The sequence below is a fragment of the Mugil cephalus genome, chromosome 19 (assembly GCF_022458985.1).
Source record: "Mugil cephalus isolate CIBA_MC_2020 chromosome 19, CIBA_Mcephalus_1.1, whole genome shotgun sequence".
Lineage (NCBI taxonomy): Eukaryota > Metazoa > Chordata > Actinopteri > Mugiliformes > Mugilidae > Mugil > Mugil cephalus.
The window spans coordinates 18,731,800-18,752,971 of NC_061788.1; the positions used below are offsets into that span (position 1 = coordinate 18,731,800).

Sequence of the window (21,172 nt, forward strand, 5' to 3'; positions counted from 1 at the left end):
TTTGTGGGGGTCCCTTATTAACTAACATTAGCGTGGAGATAAATAAATGAATCCATAAATACCTTAAGGTGTGTGCTTTCATATGTTCCACAATTTGTATCATGACATCACAAATTAGCATATGTGCCTGGCTGCCATGTTCACCCTAACCCTAGAAATACAGTACTGGTGACTACTGCAGAGAGTCATTTAATCTGGGATTGAATGCTGATTGTACCTTTTACACCACTTAAGACAACCAGCTTAGTAAACACAGAGCACTTGCAGAAACCAGGTTTCTGTATGTATTCTGCAACGTGAAAAGGGTTTTTTAGAAAGTTTTGGATTGTTGGTTGAACAAAACAAAACGACTTTCAGGATTTTGAAAAATGGCGATGGCCATTTATGCTTTAAGATTCATGTAACTGAACGATTAATCAGTTAATACAGAAAACAAATTATGCATTAGACCCACTGAAAATATTTATTTTACTCTCTATTTTTCTTTCTCTCCTCTGTCCACAGCCATCAAGGTGAACTGCCAGGGCTCATGTGGGATCTCCAACAAAATGAACGACCCCTCATGGACTATGGAGGAGCAGTACTTCAACAGCATGTTGTCTGTTGCTGACAAAGGTGATGGGCGGCTTAAAGTTTCAAAATATTTGCATAATCACACTTGAAAAACATTAAGAGGATTCACTTTTCCATGACCTGATGTCAGGTCAATAGTTACTAGTGACTCCTGTTACGCTGAAAGGATCTTAAAGCAGATTAAGTGTGGTGTTTAAGTAAATATGTCTTAGTCATACATCATTATCTGTCCCAACATAAAAAGGTTGGATTTCTGTAGTACTCTTAGTGGTATTTTAGATTTTGTCTTCAAAACAAGTTAAAACAAAACCAACCGTTTTTAAGGCTTGAGTTTTCTTGAAGACGTTTCGTGACTCATTCAAGTTACGCTTTAAATGTCTGGTAGGGAGTTTAGGTTTTTATCAAGGACATCTGTGGGTGGTTCGCACTTGAAACTCACACTACTAGAGTCTCTTAACGGCTAGGTACTCACCTGCAGCACACCCCACATGAGTGTAAAGTGTACACCACTCACAGAAGCTTCTGATAAAAAGCTAAACTCTACCAGCCGTTAAGAACTGAAGAGGCCTCTTGCGTGAGTGGTGAAACGTCTTCAAGAAAACCTTTTTGAATATACCATGATCTGGATGACTAGAATCATCAGACATTTATAGTTTGCCCAAACAAATTTCGCATTCAGATAAACACTTTTTTGAATTTTTATTCCAGTCCCCCTGCAAAACACCTGAATATGTGTAAATAAATAGCACTCTTAATGTGAACTTTAAAGATGTACACATGCGGAAACACTGTCCTTTAAGATCACAGCACATCACCTTCACATGCCTGTAACTGGGCAGATTTGCTGATGACATCCTGTATGTGAAGCAAACAGATTTATTTCCCTTTTATGATAATGTAATTGGCAGAACCTCCATATCCCTGTCACAACGAGACTGTATGATCTGACTGAAGACTCCCTGCTTTTCACCTCATTTGGTGTATGGGAAATCTGCTGGAGCAGGCTTAATGCCACCCTGTAGTGAAGAGTTAAAGCCTGTCACCTCCAGCAGACCTCCCTCTCTGCATGCTTCCTCTCCGACGCGAGGCATAGTCGTCAGTGTCCGGGAGGTTGGACATTTTTTTTTTTTTTTTGCTCCTGGTCTCTGTGTACCACCGTCCTCAGCTGCACTGAGGTTCTCTCCCCTGTGGAAATGAGAGCTCACCGGAGGATCTGTTGTGAGTTTTGATCTCCCATCTTTTGTATGTCTTGATAATACCGCCTAGGGCCGGGATGTGAAATGTGCCATGCACGCATGAAATCTGTTGTAAATGCAAATCGCTCTGTGGAAGTTAATGACAGTTATTAGAGCGTGTAATCCTCGCTGGTTAAAACGTCATAAAAAGTTTCAATGTTTAACTCGCAGGACTGCATCCTTCAACGTGTGGCATAAACATTATCCTAACAGTGTGTGGTTGGAAAGCACTGTTAGTGTACTGACTGCTTGCACTTGTTTCTATTTATATGCTACTTTATCTTTTTCTTCTTGTTTAACAACGGATGGTGGATTACAGACACAAATAAGCTGATTACTTTATACTTCTGTTTCACTACAACTCAGATTCAGACTCACATATAGCGTTGTTATGTATGTAAAGTAGCTTGCAATAGTGCGACCTGTTGCAACATTTAAATAGTGACTGCTGATGCGTCATATCACAATAATATAATGATCTTGGAGACTGGGATATAGTCAATGGGCTAAAAGCTATAGAGGTAGATTCTAAAAATGAAACTTGAAGTACAATTTTGAATGTGGAACTTTTACTTATGTAGATTCAGATTTTACTCTGTTCTATACTTTCTCAAACTCAAGCAAAGGAGTGGAACCTGTTAAGCCTCGTCCACATATAAAAAGATTCGCTCTGCGCAGTTGCTTATTAGTGGACCTTGCAGGCTCTGGTTGCTTAGGTAACCCTCTTGTATATTTGCTAATAGTAAAATGAATACCGTCAAAGACGCCATCGCTCCATCTGGCTTCACCTCACTCCCATACCACTATCAGCATACACTCAGACACAGACCTAGACATCCACAAGGGAAACTGCTTCGTCACTGTAGCTGAGTTGCACATAAAAAACACTATAGAAAGCCACTGGTACAAAGGAACATAGATTTCGTTCATCTCCTCTGTGTTTGTTGAGTTTGTGTTTATGTGTATATCTCGAATAAAATGTGGGGCATATGCAAATGTATAATTTTTGCATATGTTCAAATTGAGACAGAGGTGAATATACACTACAAACATAGGAGTCTAAATTTGGTGGTAGGAACCAGTTCCCTATGAGTTTGGTACGTTCCTCTCATAGCGACAGTTTTCTCAAACCTTCCATTTCTTCAAGCTAAATTTACATAGAAACAAAATGATAGAAGTGGGAAGATGTGGTAGTTTTGGATGAACTAACCCGTCACATTTGATGGGAGAATAAACATTCAAAGAATTGGTTAATTCCGCTTATTAAAAGCTCTGATCTGTGCTTTGTAAGTATCTGCTCTTCCTGTCTGCTTTGTCCTTATCTTTCAAGCTGGTTTCCACACAGCTTGTGGGAGTGAAATCAGGACTTTTTTTTTTTTTTTTAAACCGCTGTCAGACGGGGTTTCTCACAGAAGTGAGAATTAGACCACGGAGCAGGCGAAGAGCACTTAAAATGGGTCAACAGACACAAACATGAGCACAGTCAGTTCACCCGGAAACCTGCAGGCCTGTTGGCACACTAGTTTATGAAGCCCTGCGTAAATGGTGCATTAATACAGGCATTGTAACTAATTAAGAAAGAAGATTAGAAACGTGTGTAAACTTACACCAGAAAAACATTCTAAAATATTCAAATTATATGATGAACTGAAACAGTTGGGCCGGGCAGATTTAAATCTTAAATAGTTAATTTTAGACTGTGTATTTAGCCTTTTAGTCAATGAAAAATAGTTCATATCAAGATCCATGAGGCAACAGTAAAACTCGAACACCTCACTGCCTACATAGTGTAGCGTAAAACAGCAGGCACACACCAAACCGAGCACATAAATAATTCATGACCTGCCCTCCCCTACCCTGCTCCCCTTTATCTCTGCCACTTTTTTCCACAGTCCATTCTCTTCCGAAAAATGGGCTTCTTTGCCCCCAAGGGCCGAGCGGCGCTGGGAAAAAACGAGACGGCAAAGGGTGACAGAAGACCACCACACAGAGACCGACACACGCTCTTACACAAAGCAGCCGACGCTCGCTGCGGCTGGCTGATAATGTGGCATGCCACAGATGTTTGACGGTTAGAGGAGGGCAGCCCAGGGATGTCAGTGGCCGCTCTCCATCCTGTCACTGTTCTCAGTTAATGACCTTCAGGAAATAAGGAGCCCCCTCCCTCTGCTGTTTTTCCACCGGAGATGGGTTTTTACAATCTGGCGGCTTTATGTTTAGATTACCGTGCATATACATTTCCATTTTCTGCTGTTGATAATACTCCAATCTCTGCGCAGACAGTATATCTGAGCGAATATGAATTTAATTTGCACACTTGCAGTATTGCTGTCTTTTAGTTAAATATATGAGCATGAACATTCAGTGATTGGAATGGATGTCATCTTTACGACCTATGAGGCACTTTTCTTTAAAGGTTGAGCTGTGTATCTGTTGTTGCAGATTTGAATAGGAATCTAAATGAAGTTCTTAGACAGTTGATCTTATGACGAACAGCGTTTGTGAAATGTAAAAAAAGTGCTGGCCTTTCCTGAACTAGCTAGCCTATGGACAATTTTTTGTGGTATTTTCAGTTATTTTGAATGCCGCTATGAATCTGTATGAGGTTTTCTTACTTACAGTTCACGACCTGGGCCTAGTTTGTCTCTTTATAACCATTCATGTGTTGGCGTCCTAATAGAGAGTTCAAATTGCTATGTAAAAATTCATTGGGTTTCCTCCTGCTTGGGGTTTTCCCTGCACAGCAGTTTGTGACATTTGGATTCACCCTTGTGGAAGAGCATCTGCATGGAAGTAATTTTCGCGTACGCTGTTTTTAGACCTAGACAAACTTTAATGATCCACAAGGGAAATGAATTGGTCATAGTAGCTTCATTGTTACAATATCTACATCTCTTCTAATGTGTTCCCTTGATGACATTTTTACAACGTACAATATGAGTCTCTCTGTAGGTGTGGTAGCTTGTTTCCATGTCAGCTGAGGGCACGCAGTGTTTGCACAGCGCTTGTCTGGAGCTTGACTGCTTCCGTTAGCAGTAAACATGATGCAAATGAACACGCATACAGCCTGAGCCCTGCCCCCAAGAAGCTCAGGCTAATGGAAAAAGTTGCACCCATCCCTGATGAGCTCAGTCGTGTTGGTGTCTGGAAGAATTTAATTGGACCATCAGCTCCTTTAGAAAATGATTAAGCTGGTCAGCCAAAGGTGCTCTTAGTATAACAGGGGGGGGCTTTATTGCTCCACAGGCTCTGGTTATCAATTTGTTATTCATTTGACTGAGCTTATGGAGTAAGCAATGTATGTAATTGATGCAGGAGAAGGCACAATTGGAAAATGAGTTGATGATTGCTAATTGCAGGGAATAAATGGGATCAAACGAGGGATTGGCTTTCAATCCTTAGTCTTGTGATTGTAAAAGTTTAGTGTGGGAGGATTTCTCAGGCCATGTGAGGATTTCCATTTTACTGTTAGATAAGACATTTAGGGCTGAGCGATATCTTAGGACTTCAGAGAGAGAAATCAGAAATTGGTGTTTACAAAGGTTTGCCACTGGGATCCAGTTTCCTGGTTTTCTCCGTGGCAAACCGTCACATAATTGTAAACATTCGCATAATTGTCCAAACTCGGCATCACTTTCTAGAGAATCACTGCAGCCGACTGATGTCCTTTCTGAAAACTGCAAACACTGTAATAGCCAAACAACTGAAATGAAAGTTTTTTTTTGTTTCGTGGGTAAATTAGGTTAGTCAGAACATGTCCTTATATGGCTTCAGAATTCAGAGCGCTTCCTGTTGAGTTTTGCAGGACGAGGTCTGCTCCACCTCACCTTGTGTTGTCTGATAACAGACTGATACTGTAGCACATCAGAGGTAGCCTGAAAAAGCAGCCTGCCTTTGTGGGAAAATTGATCTGGAATCACTTGGTTGGGAACCGATTACGCTTCAGACTGATCATGCTCCAGCAGAGATCTGCCAGGCTTTATATGTTGATGGGAAGAAGAGTAAAAGAGGAATCAGTTCACAGGATAATATCTCTGATTGGTTGTAGGACTGTCCAGTTCATGTGCATAGTTTCTTATTCATTGTATCAGTTGAGTCTTGCCCCTTAATGGAATCCCAATGGCGTGATACCAGACACATATTACAATAAATATCGAGTATGGCTATGCTACATCAGAGGTAATTTCCTGCACTCCTTTCCATTTTTTAACATCAGTATCTGTCTGCCTTTTCTGAATCCCTGAAAGAGTGGATAAGATATATTCTGTTTTTCTACACTCAACAGGTCTCATGAAAAGACCAAAGCCAACAATGAAGCAAAGAAGTTCTTTATCACTTTTTCTTCTCTGCCATAGACTCGCGCTGTTGTCCAAGAACTATTAAGAAGTCATCTGTGAGCCACACATTTGCACCGGGTGACATTTGCCTTCATTATTCGCTGCAGTTTATCTTGAGTCAGTCTCACTGAACACTGCCCTGCTGCTGCTGATGATGATGATCATGATGATGGTACTGAATGTGTATTAATCTGCAGACGAAAATAGTGCCAGACAAAATTCCGATGTGCTTGTTTGGACAGATTTTGCTTTAAACTACACTGGGCCATATGTTTGAGAGTGAGTTTTTTAAGAGTTTAAGAAAACCTTTAATATTTTTGATAAGTGCATCTTCAGTTGGAACAAATGGGTTTGACCTGAATGACACTGGCAGCACAGAGATAAAGAGTTGTTGTTTTATAGATGATGATGTCACACTGAGGCTAAACTTGGCACAGCAATACTTGGACTGTAGATGTTGTGAGAGAGCAGAGAGGTGGGCTAACAGGCTTAGCTTGCTCACTGCGTTTGTAAATCATTTTTTAACCTTTCTGAGGAAACCTTCAAGTTTGCCAGCAACTCTAATTTGTTTTCACACTCCTAACGACCTGTCACTTCTTGTGACGCTAGCTGATTGGTTTCAGTTGCAAAAAAAAAAAGAAAAAAGAAAAAGTTATTGGCTCAGTTTTCTTTGAACAACAAAGCCTGTTGGTCTGAGAAACTCCATCCTACTGGGAAAGTAGGTGAGCCCCATAGGCACGGAGCCTCAGTGGGACCTCTAACGTGTACTAAAGGTGTACATGTGACGTAGAAAAAAATATGAACACGTTTGCCGTGGATCTCGTTTTCAGTGAGTCCGCTCTGCCGTATAGCTGATAAAACCTTTTGTTTTACAGGAGTCCTGGCGCCGGGTGAACACAGCTTCCCTTTTCAGTTTCCCATTCCAGGTGAGTGTAACCATTTAACCTAAGTCCTCCGTGTTCAGAGCACGCCCTCTGTTCCCGTAAATGTTTTCTCATGCACCTGTTTTATCAGAGATCCAGATGACGTCAGCAGGAAGCACATGCATGCGTGACAGCTTGGAAATGTTTGAGCTCGAAGACCTTTAACTCTCGTAACTCAGACAGGTGATACTGCAGATGTGTGAACGTTGCATTGGTTAATGTTTAAAAGATTTGGGTGGAGCCTATTGATTGCGTTAATGTGTCTGTATTTCCACATGCCACTCAATCACATTTTTATTGCTGGCTTCCCTGTAAGCTGATGATAAATGACTGAAACCACTAAAACGACACAAAGATCCACCGGAACATACTTGCCACCTGCGAAGGCACACACTGTTCAGTGTCTGTGTGGTATCTTACACTCACTCGGGCATGAGCTGAAGCGCAGGGGGGTTGGGTTATTTTTAGTTCCCTCTCCTGTTGTGCAGTCACTGTTTAATTGGTCTTCATGCCTCCATGCTTCGTCCTCCCCGCCTCTCAGGTCCCTAGACTTGAGAACATCAGCACGGGGCATGTCAACTATCATGTAGTGATAAGTGGCTCTTTGGAGAAACAAGTGTCTCTTACTGCCCCCTGCTGGTGTAATGAACACACTGACACACTCCTATGTGAATGCAGGTGATGTATAAAATAGAAATGAAGCAGATTAACCCTAACTTATAAGACATATTTGTATGACATAAGGTTATATAGATCTGGAATAGATGTACTTTTTTTTTGTTTAATTGGAGATGTAGCTCATTAAATGAGGGCAAAATAGGATTTTTTTCCTTTTTGTAAACCCTACGCTGTCTTGGAATGACAGGACAGAACTTTGGTTTAAGAGTCGGAAAAACAAGTAAGCTGCTAACAGACGAGGGAGTAGTTTGAAAGGATGTTTAAGCCATTTTCAGTCGTTGAAATCTTGTTTCTTGTTGCATGTACATAGCATTGGGCTGGTCTGGATATAATGATGACGTTTTGTTTTCACCGTTCACATGCTCAACAAACACACACTGATGGACACAAATGCGTTTATACAGTCAAGTACAGACGCCCACACTATACTGCGTATACTTCACCGGGGTCAAGTTCAGTCGCACTGCAGCAGAGTGGGTTTTCGCATTCCCAGTGAAATACCTTGAAATACCTTTTTTTAAAAAAAAAAAAAAGCTGCAGCTGAGATCACCTTTAAAGTTTCGGTGCTGTGCTGCTCATCTGTTTGTTTGGCACAGTCACAGTAAGAACCACATTTGACGGTAAAGAATCAAATGAGCTCATTTTCTTCCTGTGTGTGTATGTATGTTGTTCCCAGTATAGTACATTCTGTTTTAGAAGAGTTGTTTTTTGTGGTTGAACTGCACCTCCTCCTGTGTAATAGGAGTTTTGCCTCATTCATTCTTAAAAAAACACCCTCCCTATTATAAAGGGTTCACTGAAAAGGAAAAAAACATTAGTAATGAGAGCCTTATAAAATCACCTGTCCTCGTAAATGTTACTAAATATTACTAAATACTAAATAAATCTAAGCAAAAATGAACAGATGAAAGTATTTAATATGAGTAGACGAGTGTGATTCATTCATTACCTAACTTATCAGCATGCACTTAATTATGAATGCAGAGTCTTGTTTGGTTAAATTACTTATTTCCTCAATCAGCGATGTCTTCATTTATCTTTGTTACCTTTATTATCGGCAATTACCGTGCGTAGAAAAGCTCCCTGGATTGCAGTTATAAGTTTTTGTACAGGTCTCAATAACTGATGGCAGAGTTTATTTTCATGCCAACCATGAAACATTTGGATCTGGAGACACGTATGGAGATGCATGTTAATGCCAGGTCGGATCACAACTACCTAAATCTGATCACTTGTGATTGGTGATTTGATCAAACAGTCCATAGCACCTGAAATATTGCGGTGTTTAACTTCAAATTCAAAGTACTTGAGCTAGACTCTAGGATGCCCCTGATGTGCCTGTCAGCACTAACATTTTAGCCCTGCCGCCTCTAGTTTGTAAAAAGGTTTCATAGCGTTCCTTCATGTAGATGCAATGTGACTGTCCTTAATAAACAGGCATCAGAGAGTACAAGTATTAAAACTGTTATTAAAAATGTTTATTAATATGAACTTTGAGATTTGGTGTCTTGCTGCCAAAAGTAGTGAGGAGAATGTCGGTCAGTTGAAATAGTTTGAGTAATCTTGGTGATGTGGTGGTTTTGTGGAGCAGCTCTTCCTGGTAACGTTTCTCAAGCTCACGAGTATGCAGTCACATGTTTTTTTTTTTTAACAAAGCTGTAGATGACAGGAACGGAATTTCTTCCGACAAGCCCTGCCCAGTTATCTGTCCAGGCATCAGGTGTTGTTCCGGCCTTATCGTGTCTCACACAGGGAACAAAGAAATTCAAGCTGAAAAGGAACAGGTATAGATTTAGAAGAACACAATACATGGACACAAAAATTAGTACAAATGTACTCCCAGTTTAGCAGGTAAAACCTCCTTCACTTGATTCGAACAATCTAGACAATCTAGATTTGCTTGTTGTTTTAGCTTATGCACAATTTGGAAATGAAGGAAGAATCCTCTGCGGTGATTGTAAAAAAAAAAATGTCCCAAAAGCGTTTGAAGTTACTTGTGATTTGTATAATATATATTCTGAGATTGATTGATTTGCTGACTCATGTAGTTACTGGTGGTAAGCGCAAAGTCAGGTCACAGAATTCTGGGGATTAAGAAGTACAGTATATAATTTTAATCTTTCTCTGATCACTGAGAAGTTGGAATTGTGCAGTTGGTCACCTGCAGCTCTTCATGTAACAGCTCACTGTAGCTGCTCCTTCTTGTTCCTTCACTCTGTGAAATAATTTAAACTCATTGACTGTAAAAAAAAAAAAAAAAATGCTTAAAAAATCACTACAAAACTTCATGTTAGATGTAGATGATGTACTGAGTCAAAATGTACTGCCTTTTCTGGAAATGCTTCATGATAACTAAGTTTTGCTGCATTTAATGTGGAGCTTTAGCTGCAGGAAATATTCACTTTGCATTATTTTGCAATCACTGAACCTTTTAACAATAATGGAGCATTCTTCATTCATATCATGATATCTTTTTATGACATTACCTTAATAGTAATATAATACAGCAGTTTTTCTGAGAAAGTCACCACAGACACACAGTTAATGATGATGCCTAAATATGGGCCTCAGTCACCAACGTGTTACCTCATGCTCCAATACCCAGAACAGACCTTACATATGAAAACCTTTGAGACTGGCACCTTAACTAGTAATTAGCAACTGATTTGTAATGAAATATACTAGGCCTGGTAAAATTAACATGTTAATGCGAATTAATCCATCATCATGATTAATTTAATCTAATTAAAAATGCAATTAATCCATCTGCAGCGCAGAATGACTCTGAACGTCTCTGGCAACGCATTTCAGGGAGTTTGTCCCAGTACAGCATGTGCAGATGTGCAGTTGATTCGATAGTGAGAGGCAGCAGAACCAAATGATAAAGATGGAAGACACTAAACAGCACGCGGACCGCCATTAAGTATTATGCACACTCTGCAGGAAAGAGTTTTCTTTTCACTGAAGCACTTCTGACTTAAAATGCCATTTTAAAAGCATATGTTAGTCTGGGATTCTGTTAGCACTTTGGCTAACACGTCACCCAGCTTGAGACAAACCAAGACAAAGACAAGCTGGCAGTGCTGGCTTGCAAATATCTGGCCACACCTGCAACCACTGTCCCATGTGAGAGACTGCGGTCAGCTTTCCTCTTGGACAATGTCAGCAAGTTAGTTTGTCTTAGTAGTTGCTGTAAGAGGAGTAACTGGGTTCATGCAAAATCAAATACGATCAATATCGATTAAAAACAAATGATATTTAATCGTGATTAATTGAAGTTAATCGACAGAAACCCTGTGATTAATCTGATTAAAAATCCTTTGACAGCACTAACATGGAAGTTGCATATCATGAGTGCTGCTTAGACGTTTATATGACATAAAGCCAGGATCGAGAATCTGTACTTTTATCCGAAACCAAAAGGCTTGTCCAATAACCGAAAGGTTGGCGGTTCAATCACTACTATACCGATCCTATACTGAGTCTGCTCCCAGTATGAACCCCACTGGTGTTTGTGAGTGAGTGATGTTTGGTGGTGGTTGGCAGCCATGTTTCTGTCAGTCCGCCCCAGGGCAGCTGTGACTACTGAGGTAGTTTACCACCACCAGGGTGTGACTGTGAGAGCGAATGAATAATATATTCAATGCAAGTCCTTTGAGCATCTAATGATAAAGCACTATATAAGGAGAACAGATCTGGGAGAACTTTGATTCTCACATTCAGCTGACACAAACAGACCAGTGTCTCCTGAAAAATCCAACGAGGTGTTATAGTCTGTTCTCTGTCAGTCCATCTGCGGCTCTGTTTTAGTTTCCAAGCTGTCTATAGCCAGACAACAACCTCTCGTCTCTCCTGGTTAATTCTTATTGACAGGAGCAACAAATTGTCCCTGCAGCAGCCGCCACCCTCGCTGACATTAACATCTGAATGAGGGTGAAATAAACCAGGCACACATTAGAATAGTGAGGGTGACACAGTGGCTCTGATTTTATTTTTGACAACACATTAATCACCTTATCGCATACTCTGCTTGGACATTTAAATGCACATTATTTGTATGGATGACAGTCTCCGAGGAGGCTTTGAACCTCGCGTTGAACCTTTCTTTCCTCTCCACTGGCTCTGAACGTCTCCCTCCTCCTGTCTCTCTGTCCCCGCTTTCTCCTCCAGATAGTTATTTTTATCCCTCTGTTCTTAAATTTCCTACCCCCCAGCCTTTTCCCTCACTGTTTTCTCCTCTTTGTCCTTTCTTTGAGACACAAAAAACACCGTCCTATTCAATTCAGGGCAAGATGTGGAAGAGTCAGTGTGAAAAGCTTCTTACATCTACTGACAGCTCTGACATGGTTTGGACAAGGACAGTTTTCTGCTCTAGTCTGCTTCCTCCCCTAATAGAACAAATCCCGATGAACTGCAGCCGCAATTAACCATCTATTTTAAAATTGCATCATTTGTTTTGTGGAAATTTGGGCTTAATTGACCAGGATTTTGGCGCAAAGCCATTGAAATCACATTTTACATTCTTATCGTCTTTTTTAATCTCTTCTTTTTTTTTTATGTTTAGCCGTGTATTTCCAGGATTTCATTTTTTCTCACTTCACACAAGCATCTATGTATTGCATCGGCCACACATCAGATGTCAGCTACTCTAATTTATTCCATCTTTTTGCCAATCTTCTCTTCAGCCGCTGTCCCAACGTCCTTTGAGGGACTTTTTGGAAAAGTTATCTACCGTCTGAAAGCAGCCATTGACACGCCACGCTTCTCCAAGGACTACAAAGCCCAGAAGCCCTTCTACATACTCAACCTGCTCAACCTCAATGAGGTGCCCGGCATTGAAGTAAGTGTTTGATTTACAAATCTTCACTTGATGCTCATTTTTATTCCTCCTTCATTCTTTGGGAGTAAATCTGGGACCAGATTGAAAGAGTGGGAGGATGTGAAACACTGTAATGCATCTCTACATTTGATTAACTTCCGTTTCACTCAAGGCTTATTTAATTTCATGACTCAGCAGGATCTCATCCATTTTCACCCCTTCCTTTTCATAATTGTTATAATTCACTCTCTTCCCATGCTGCCTGTCAGTTTCCTGATATTCTGGAACTTGGCAGCAATGAATAATCAGCACAGCATCTGCTATTGAAACCTGCCACGCAAACCAACATTTGTCCCGTGACTCTTTGTGTCTGCAGCATCAGAGTCACGCTGTGATCACTAAGAAGTTCAGCTACCACTTGGTGAAGACGGGGACTTTGATGCTGAAAACTCGCAGTGACATGAGGGGTTACATCCCCGGTCAAGTCATCAAGTTAGCCACTGAGATCCACAACAAGTCTGGGAAAGACACAGGATACGTCCTGGCCAGTCTCATACAGGTGCGTTATTGAATATGTTGGGCAGTAATTATGTTTTCTCTCAATAAGGGGACTTAAGTGGGTCATCTAGGGAAATATGAATTTGTTCTTTTTGTCTTTATTTCCAGATGTTGGGTGGTGCTCAGGAAAATAGAGTAGACATTAAGAAAATAAAACACAGCAAAGACCTTGTAATTGTTGCTTTAAATCAGAGGTCTTCAACGTTTCTCAAGGACCCCAAACTGATGGGGAGATTAAATAGGGACCCCCTACCTATTATTTATGTTTTATGCAGCCTAGTGCTATTTATAAGTATACACTATTATCATAATTTTCCATTCAATGTTAAGTTATCCCTTATCCCTTTAATAAAATATGCTGGATTCATGTTAATGTGAAGGTAAAGAAATTAAATTTGTGGGGGGAAGTAAAAAATATATACAGTGTGTATATATAAAAAATGTTTAATCAATCAAAGATTTTGCGATACAGTCTGTAAATATTTTATAGTCTAAATATATTTACTCATGTGTAGTAATTTATTCTTTTACCGTATTGTATTTTTTTATCTAACTATTCTCGCACTGTTACTTTAACAATTTCCCCTCGGGGGTCGCTGAAGTCGATTCATATTAGAGTTGTGTGATGTGGTCTGAAGTTGCTGTCTCTTCTTTTTATGTCTGTGCGTGCTCGTCACACCAGAAAGTGACCTATAAGACCAAGCGGCCTGTGTTTGACCTACGGACCATCGCAGAGGTGGAGGGAGCTGGAGTGAAGGCAGGAAAACATGCAGAGTGGAGGGAGCAGATCATCGTCCCTCCTCTTCCTCAGTCAGCCTTGGATGGATGCAGCCTCATAGACATCGAGTATTTCATTCAGGTCAGTGTGTGTGTCATTATGACAGCTTTGTCGGTCTCTACTGCAGACTGTATGTAATAGTGGAAGCTCTAGCTTTTGGTGTATATTTTAGTAATGGAGCCTATAAAAGCCTATAATTCAAACCCTATTAGTAGTAGTAACTTCCTACTTACATTTTTATGCCTCCACATTGGCAGCAGCTTTGGGCAGAGGCATTACAGACATGCTCTATGTCTGTCCCATTCTTATGAACACAATATCTCTGGAACGCTTGAGGGAATCTCATCAACTTTTGCTTGGCCACAAGAATGAAGTGATTATAGGATTTTTAAGAGAAGTCATTGAAACCAGCTCCATCTGCTGCAGACAACTGGTATTTTTCTCCTCTGTTCTAAATGCAACTCAAGTTGGAGAAAGAGGAACAAACGCTGTAAATTAAACTCCATAATGGCATTGACATTTTTCTAATGGATAAAGGTTGAGTTTTTAATACTGCTTGCTCGCGTCAATCTTTCATAATTTGTGGATTTAACCTTTCACTGGCAAAGGTAGTAAAGTGGTGAACATAGATGCAGTTGACTCTGAAAATCCTTCAGTGGTTTTGTGCTCTGTTTGTAAGGGAAAGATACACTGAACATTATGACAGCCCCCTAATATTTTATAGATCTCACTGTTGTGACTCATCAGATGATGGACATGGGCCTTCTGAAGGTGTCCTGTGGTGTCTGGAAACTGAATGGTGTTAGTGAGGTCCCTATGGGCTGAGAGAAGGTTCCTCTGTGGATCATCTCACATCATCAGTCTGAGATCTAGTGAATCTGGAGGCCAGGTCAACACCTTGTGGTGTTTTCCATGATTTTTTGAGTTGTTCCTAAACCTAAACCATTTGTGTGTGTGTCTTTGTCAGGCTGCATCCTTTTGGGGATGACTGAGTGAGTGGTACATGTCAAAGTAACATCCACATGAATGCCAGTTCCAAAAGTTTGCCAGCAGAACATTAGATTGTCAGTGTTATTTAGTTAATGGTTTTAAAGTAATTGATGTATGTTATCATAAACAACTGAGAAACCATTCTCAGATATAACAGAAAGTAAACCTAATGCGATGGCCAGGAATCGAACCCGGGTCAACTGCTTGGAAGGCAGCTATGCTCACCACTATACCACCATCGCCTTATCTTGTGCAGTGGCTGCAGGACATCAGCAACCTTCCAGCAACTGGGTTGTTAACCTTCGACGATCTCTTGAGTGGTTAGTTTCACCGGGGCTGATGTGTGAATGTGTTTTCACCTATCTGAGGAGCCATCTTAAAACTGCATTGTGTCTCAAACGGTCCCCTCTGTCTAGTCATGGCTTCTTTCACCAGTCTGTCAAGCCAAAGTGTACACCGTTGTCCTGAAAAGACCTTTATAGTCTGTAGGAAATTGCAAGAAAAGCTCTTAAAGCTTCGTTGTTGGCAGGATTTGAACCTACGCGGGGACACCCCAATGGATTTCAAGTCCATCGCCTTAACCACTCGGCCACAACAACATATTAAATGCATCCTGATAAACATTGAACACTGACATCATCAACTGCAAGGCAGTAATTGTATTCTTTTCTAATTGTAGATATTTTCCTCATGCAGGGCTTTGCAGTGCAAAAATTAAAACAAAGTGTTCGAAAGTTATTTGTGCAGCGTCGTGAGTGTCTCTAGGATCAGAGATTAGATTAACCAAACAGTGTTTCAAGCAAAGAGTAACAACCTCCTCGGGTATTAGTAGTGCTTGCTTACTCATTCAGCAGCTAATGAAACAAATAACACTATTAATAAAGGCCATCCCATGAATGCCTTGACAACGGTCCAAAATTAAACCTGCCCATTGTTGGATTGAAATTGAAATTCTCTGTAAAAGCCAATCGGTTCTCTGCTGAAGGGTGTTTCAAAGAAAGGAACCTTGGCTCACAACCAGGCCACTTGTGGTTTCAACTAATATGAGAATCAAAGTAAATGAAATGAGACTGATCTATACTGCGGTTTAGGGCCTATGCACACGTTATGAATTGTGTCTGTTTGTGTTACAGGTGTCACTAAAGTCTCCCGAGGCAGTTGTCACTCTGCCCATATACATCGGCAACATTGCTGTGAACTTGTCTCCATCGAGGCTCCTGCCCTCCAGTCCAGACCACGGTGCCATGACCATGGCAGCCAGTGCAGCGGGGGTCACACCTAGCGCCCCCCCGGTGGAGGAGGACCTTGAGGACGTGCTGTGTGCAGGCGGCATCGCCAGCGAGGAGATTCCCACCAAAAGTCACTCTCAGCAAGATCCCTCATGTCAACCAGTCACCATGTCCCCCAGCGCCTTCAGCCATGCGCCGGGTGCAGCGCTCCCCCCTGGCCACAGACGAGCCGACGCGTCCGCTCCGTTGTTCTGTGTCTCCACAGGAGCCACCATACCTTTCTTCACAGAGGGAAACGTGAATCCAATTCCCACGTCCTGTTCTCTCATTCTCCCTCCAGAGTACAGCAGTTGCGACTACCCTCACGGTTAGTCCTCCAAAACACCTCACACACTGACTGTCCAACAAACACGTACACAGACATATGCATGGACATAGACAACATCAGTTGGATGTCATGGCTAACCCAGTATTTCCATTAGTCTTAGAGTCTTAGGGTACTATTATGTTATGCTTTGTAATGCTTTAAACAACTGGGTATGGTGAACAGTCTTGAATGCTGTCTTGGCCCGTTGTTAGATTTCAAATAAAAGCTAGTGATTGATGACCTGACGCTGCAACTGCTTCTACTAAACCATCAAGTTGTACGTCGGTAATTTAATTTTCAAAATGATTCCATTGGCTCATTAATATGTATGAATTTATACTCTAAATTTTAACCCTCACAGACTGCAGCTCTCTGTAATCATGCGTATTGCTTTTTCTGTGTTACAGAGCCCCCGCCCACTTATGAGGAAAGCTGCAGCAGCGCCAGCTCCAGTTTCAACAGTAGACAATAGAGACGGAGGTGGTGAAGCATTGTGGCCACGCCCACCCACACCTGTCTGCCTGTCAGCACATCTGAATGGACACATGCTGGGTCAAAGAGGAGGGGCTATAATTCCACCCTTCAAATGGCCCAAAGATTATGTCTTTGTACTCTGAGTAAAAAAGAAAAAAAGGGGGGGGGGATTGTATCTTATAATGACTATAAGAAAGAACAGTAAATCCACCTCATGTCGTGCCAGATAATGTCAGACAGAACGGGTGAACATCACTGTGCCTAAGAAATATTTTGGATCGTCATACTGCATTTAGAATATTCAATGATTGGACATCTGTGATTCTTGGAGTAGGGTAAAATCAGTTTTTATTTTATTTTAAATGACTTGTTGCATCTGTGATGCCTTGAAGGTAATTTTGGCTTGAAAATACCTTTCAGCCTGGCCTTTTTTCTCTGTATATTGTTCAGAATATGTGCTTGTTAGTGTGATCCACTGCTGTCTCTCTGTGTCACAGCTTTCTTCCTTATCAGCCCGGCAGAGCCGTCTCTATGCTGGATGTCAAGAGGGAAACGTCCAGCTGCTGGTTTATTTGTAAAACCGGGTAAAAGCTCTGCCTGCAGGACGCTACTGTGATTGTATATGAGCTATAAAGAGAAAAAGGATTTAAGGGAAAACCTCTCAGTTGCATCACCACTAAAATACCTACGAATGCAGTCAGAATTAAAACAACAGTTTTTTTTATTTCTTAGTTTTATTGGCATGAGTCAACCAGTTGCTACATTGACTGTTAAAAATAGATTACTGTTTGAGAATATTTGTGTTGCTTGCTCGTATGACTGAGGTTTTTGGCTGACACCACTTTTGTATTCAGAGGACAGTCTATCTGCAGATGAGCTGATTTTTCCCCCCCTGCAGCTGGATATGAAGACTACAGGATTGACACGCTTCCTCTGCCCTCTTGTGGTCAATACTGGTACAAGCTTTATCTCGGCTTGGTCTTGAAACTAGATTCTGCTTTTGTGGTTCTTATGTTCTTGCGGCATTCCTTTGAGCAGAAGGGACTCACTGAGGTTTGAGATACGTGTTGTTATAATAGACGATGCGAGCGATCTGCATCTTCTTTTCAAAAGTCTCGGTCTGGATGTGATTGCTTTTGTCCTCTCTGCGGCCTTAACGTTCTTGTAGTGTTACCTTAGTGAGGTGAGAATCCCATTTCGGTCAGTGCAGATGGTAGTATACGTACATGTGCACAACACAGCACTTTTTGACAATATGAGCGCATGGGTTTCTGAGTGTGCAAATCTACTGAATGTGTGTATGTGTCTGCGTGTTTGTGTATGACTGACTGTGTCTGTGTGTGCGTGTAAAATGTAGCTTATTTAGACTAGAAAAAGTCCACCCAAAGTCTCAATTTCAAAACAATTCCCGACTTAATATGTGTGTTAAGTTGTCTGTGTGAGACAACTTTCATGATGTTTTTCTGTCATTGCCAGTGCACAATGACTGGATGATCAGTATCACGATATGATTTTAGCTTGTAGTAAATTTCGGTTGCAGTAATTCATGAAGAAACCTGGTTATCGACTTTTTTTGTTTTGCACATACCACTATGTACTGTTGCATTTTTTTTAATCTCATGTAACAGTAAACATAACAGTGGAACACAATTAAGTAATACAATTCAGTTATTTCCATCTTACTTTGCAAACGTTTGTCATATTTTTTCATCTAGTGAGGACAGATACTATCCTTGTTTTATATGCTATTAATGATTCCAATCGCATCAAGTCTGCTGTGTTGAGAAAAAAGCATCAGTTCATATTCATTGTCTCTTTTCTGTGGGAAACTAAGGCCACTGAAAATCTTAAGCACAACTACTTTGTTAAGCATTTGTGTCTCTATTCATGGGTTTGTCTTATTTCCCTACATGCGCCAAATCAAAGTCCATTTCAAATTGACAAAAATTTAAAAGGAAACAATAATCGATTTTCTATTGTGAGCTGTCCACCGGCAGACTGGTTAACTGTCAGACAACAGTGTTGCGGTTCCACATTGTTGTGAATGCATGCCTTATCTGGATTCCTGCCACTACTAAGATGAGCCAGTGACAGACTTGCTTCTTCTCTGGGAGGACTTCAGGAAGTGCTCCTCCAGACTGCAAAGTGCACTTGATGTACACAGATGTAGCTTTTAAAAACAGTGAGAACTGGACCTTAGATATGTCAAACTTTTTTTTTTTTCTGTTAGTTTTTTTTTTCTATTTTATTCTTGTTTTAGAAAGTATGTGCAATTCCTATTATCTTCAAGAAAGCTGCAGCAGCAGCAGCTCCCTGAAGTCATTTCATGCTGCCTTTATCAGTCCTCCTTGTGTTGAATTCTTCTTCACCAAAAGGTACTATAGCTTTATGAAGCCCCACTTGTTCTGTTTTTATTTCATTCGTTCCCCATCACATAATTGATGAGTGGTGTCTGGTTTTGTATTTTTCTACTTGTAAACTGTTTACAGGTGCAGTATGCATATACTAATAGTAGCACCTCATCCAGTACATGTAATATTTCAACTTACAGCAAAGAATCAACAGTCTACTGTACAGTATAACAATAAAATTATATGATGTTATAAATGTTTGTTTTCTCCTTTTTCTTCAAAACATGAGCTATTTAGAGTGATTGATCTGCTGCTTCAGAAATCCCTGTGAAATAAGTTCCCAATTCTTCTAAAAGCTGCTGCTTACAAAATCAATAAAGAAATAGCAATAAAGAAAAAAGAAGATGAAGCAGAATGATATACAGCAGTGCTAAAGCACACCACTAACTTCTATATAAACATGAAATAAGTAGGCCTGTAAAATAATGTGCAGGCTTTAATCAATAGTATAGTACCAGTAGTAATATAATAGTACATGGTGTCATGTCTCAGTACAGTGTTCGCTGCTGGAGTTCCCTTTCCCTAGGGAATATACCACATTTGTGATTGTTGCTGTGTTCATCCCCCCGAGCACTGAGGCTAAACTGCATGAACTTAGCATCACCACCAGTGAACGACAGACTGCCCACCCCATGGGATTTTTTTAATTTTTATTTATTTTTTATTGTGGCTGGGGACTTTGCAACCAGAGAAACAACACACTGGACATGGTGTACACAAACCAAAAAATTAGCATACAAGGCCACCACCCAAACCCTCTTCTGCCTCTCGGACCACGTCTCTCTCATGCTAAAGTAATTCCCACCTACCAGGGTGAGGATGGTCAAACCAGTTCCAAAGCAGATCTTCACCAGATCAAGTCATCACCTCAGCTCTAAAGGACTTCTTCAACACTGTTGACTGAAACTGTTTCAGGGGTGCACCACCTACAGCACCCAACCTGCAGGAGTAGCTATACATGGTCCAGCATGCTTGTGGGGTTTGATCTTTAAATGTGCTGCACATCAGCTAGGTCAGGGGTCCAGATCCAATGTAAGACTTACACCGATCACTGCTTTCATTAAATGTGTGGACAAAGAGCTCTTTCTTTGACTGACACTGTGACATGTTATATTTGCATGATGGCAGAGATATGCCTGTTTCTCTGTGATACATTATTTACCTCACTCACCAACACGTTTGAGGAAATCACCACATTTTGGGAACAATACAGAGTAAAACTAGCATCAACAAAAGACAGTTGTCTTATTGGGGGGGAATTTTCACAAATTCATGTTTTCCCCCTGTTCCCCCCGGAATCTGCACCCCTGGGTTAGGTGGATGCCTTAAGGTCAGTAATATATGGTTCAGTATTCGAACTGTCCCAAATTATCTAGTCTGAATGGAGGGAGGGGTCACTCTGTCATAAACTTGTGGTGCTAAGCGGGCCAGCTCCATTGTTCGCTGATGACAGAACTGTTTGGCCTTATCGGTAACAACAATGAAACACCGTACAGAGGGGTTCTGCAAGTCCTACAACCCCTTTTCAAACGCGGGGAAATACAAAGGGGGGTATTACCGACAACACAGCACATATGCCAAAATGGCTCATCTTCATCTGTGGCAATTTGAACTCTTTAGCACTGCCACTATCCGCATTCTAGCGCCCGATATGTTGCCTAAATAATCAGCCTCAGGACAAGAACAGATGCCAGTTTCTCAGCTGACTCAGCTGGATGTTCATGTAAGAAGTCATGCCAATGCACTCGGCAACCTCCGTCACTCACGTGACCCAACGCTTTCCGTAAACAGTCGACGAGT

The 21,172-nt window shown here is 41.0% G+C and overlaps 1 protein-coding gene and 2 non-coding genes across 3 annotated transcripts in view; 1 reads left to right on the plus strand and 2 right to left on the minus strand.

Moving 5' to 3' along the window:
* Positions 1-19,568, plus strand: part of arrdc1b (arrestin domain containing 1b) — a 37,164-nt gene extending 17,596 nt beyond the window's left edge. Inside the window, exons 2-8 of the mRNA XM_047570104.1 lie at positions 505-615; positions 7,021-7,071; positions 12,432-12,586; positions 12,942-13,124; positions 13,806-13,982; positions 16,025-16,487; positions 16,895-19,568. Coding sequence (XP_047426060.1) covers positions 505-615; positions 7,021-7,071; positions 12,432-12,586; positions 12,942-13,124; positions 13,806-13,982; positions 16,025-16,487; positions 16,895-16,959 — 1,205 coding nt within the window. The 3' untranslated portion in view covers positions 16,960-19,568. The remainder of the gene's footprint in view (positions 1-504; positions 616-7,020; positions 7,072-12,431; positions 12,587-12,941; positions 13,125-13,805; positions 13,983-16,024; positions 16,488-16,894) is intronic.
* On the minus strand, positions 15,062-15,133 carry trnag-ucc. The gene has a single exon. It is a non-coding gene; the product is annotated as a tRNA-Gly (tRNA).
* Positions 15,409-15,490, minus strand: trnas-uga. The gene has a single exon. It is a non-coding gene; the product is annotated as a tRNA-Ser (tRNA).
* Positions 19,569-21,172: the final 1,604 nt, after the last annotated feature.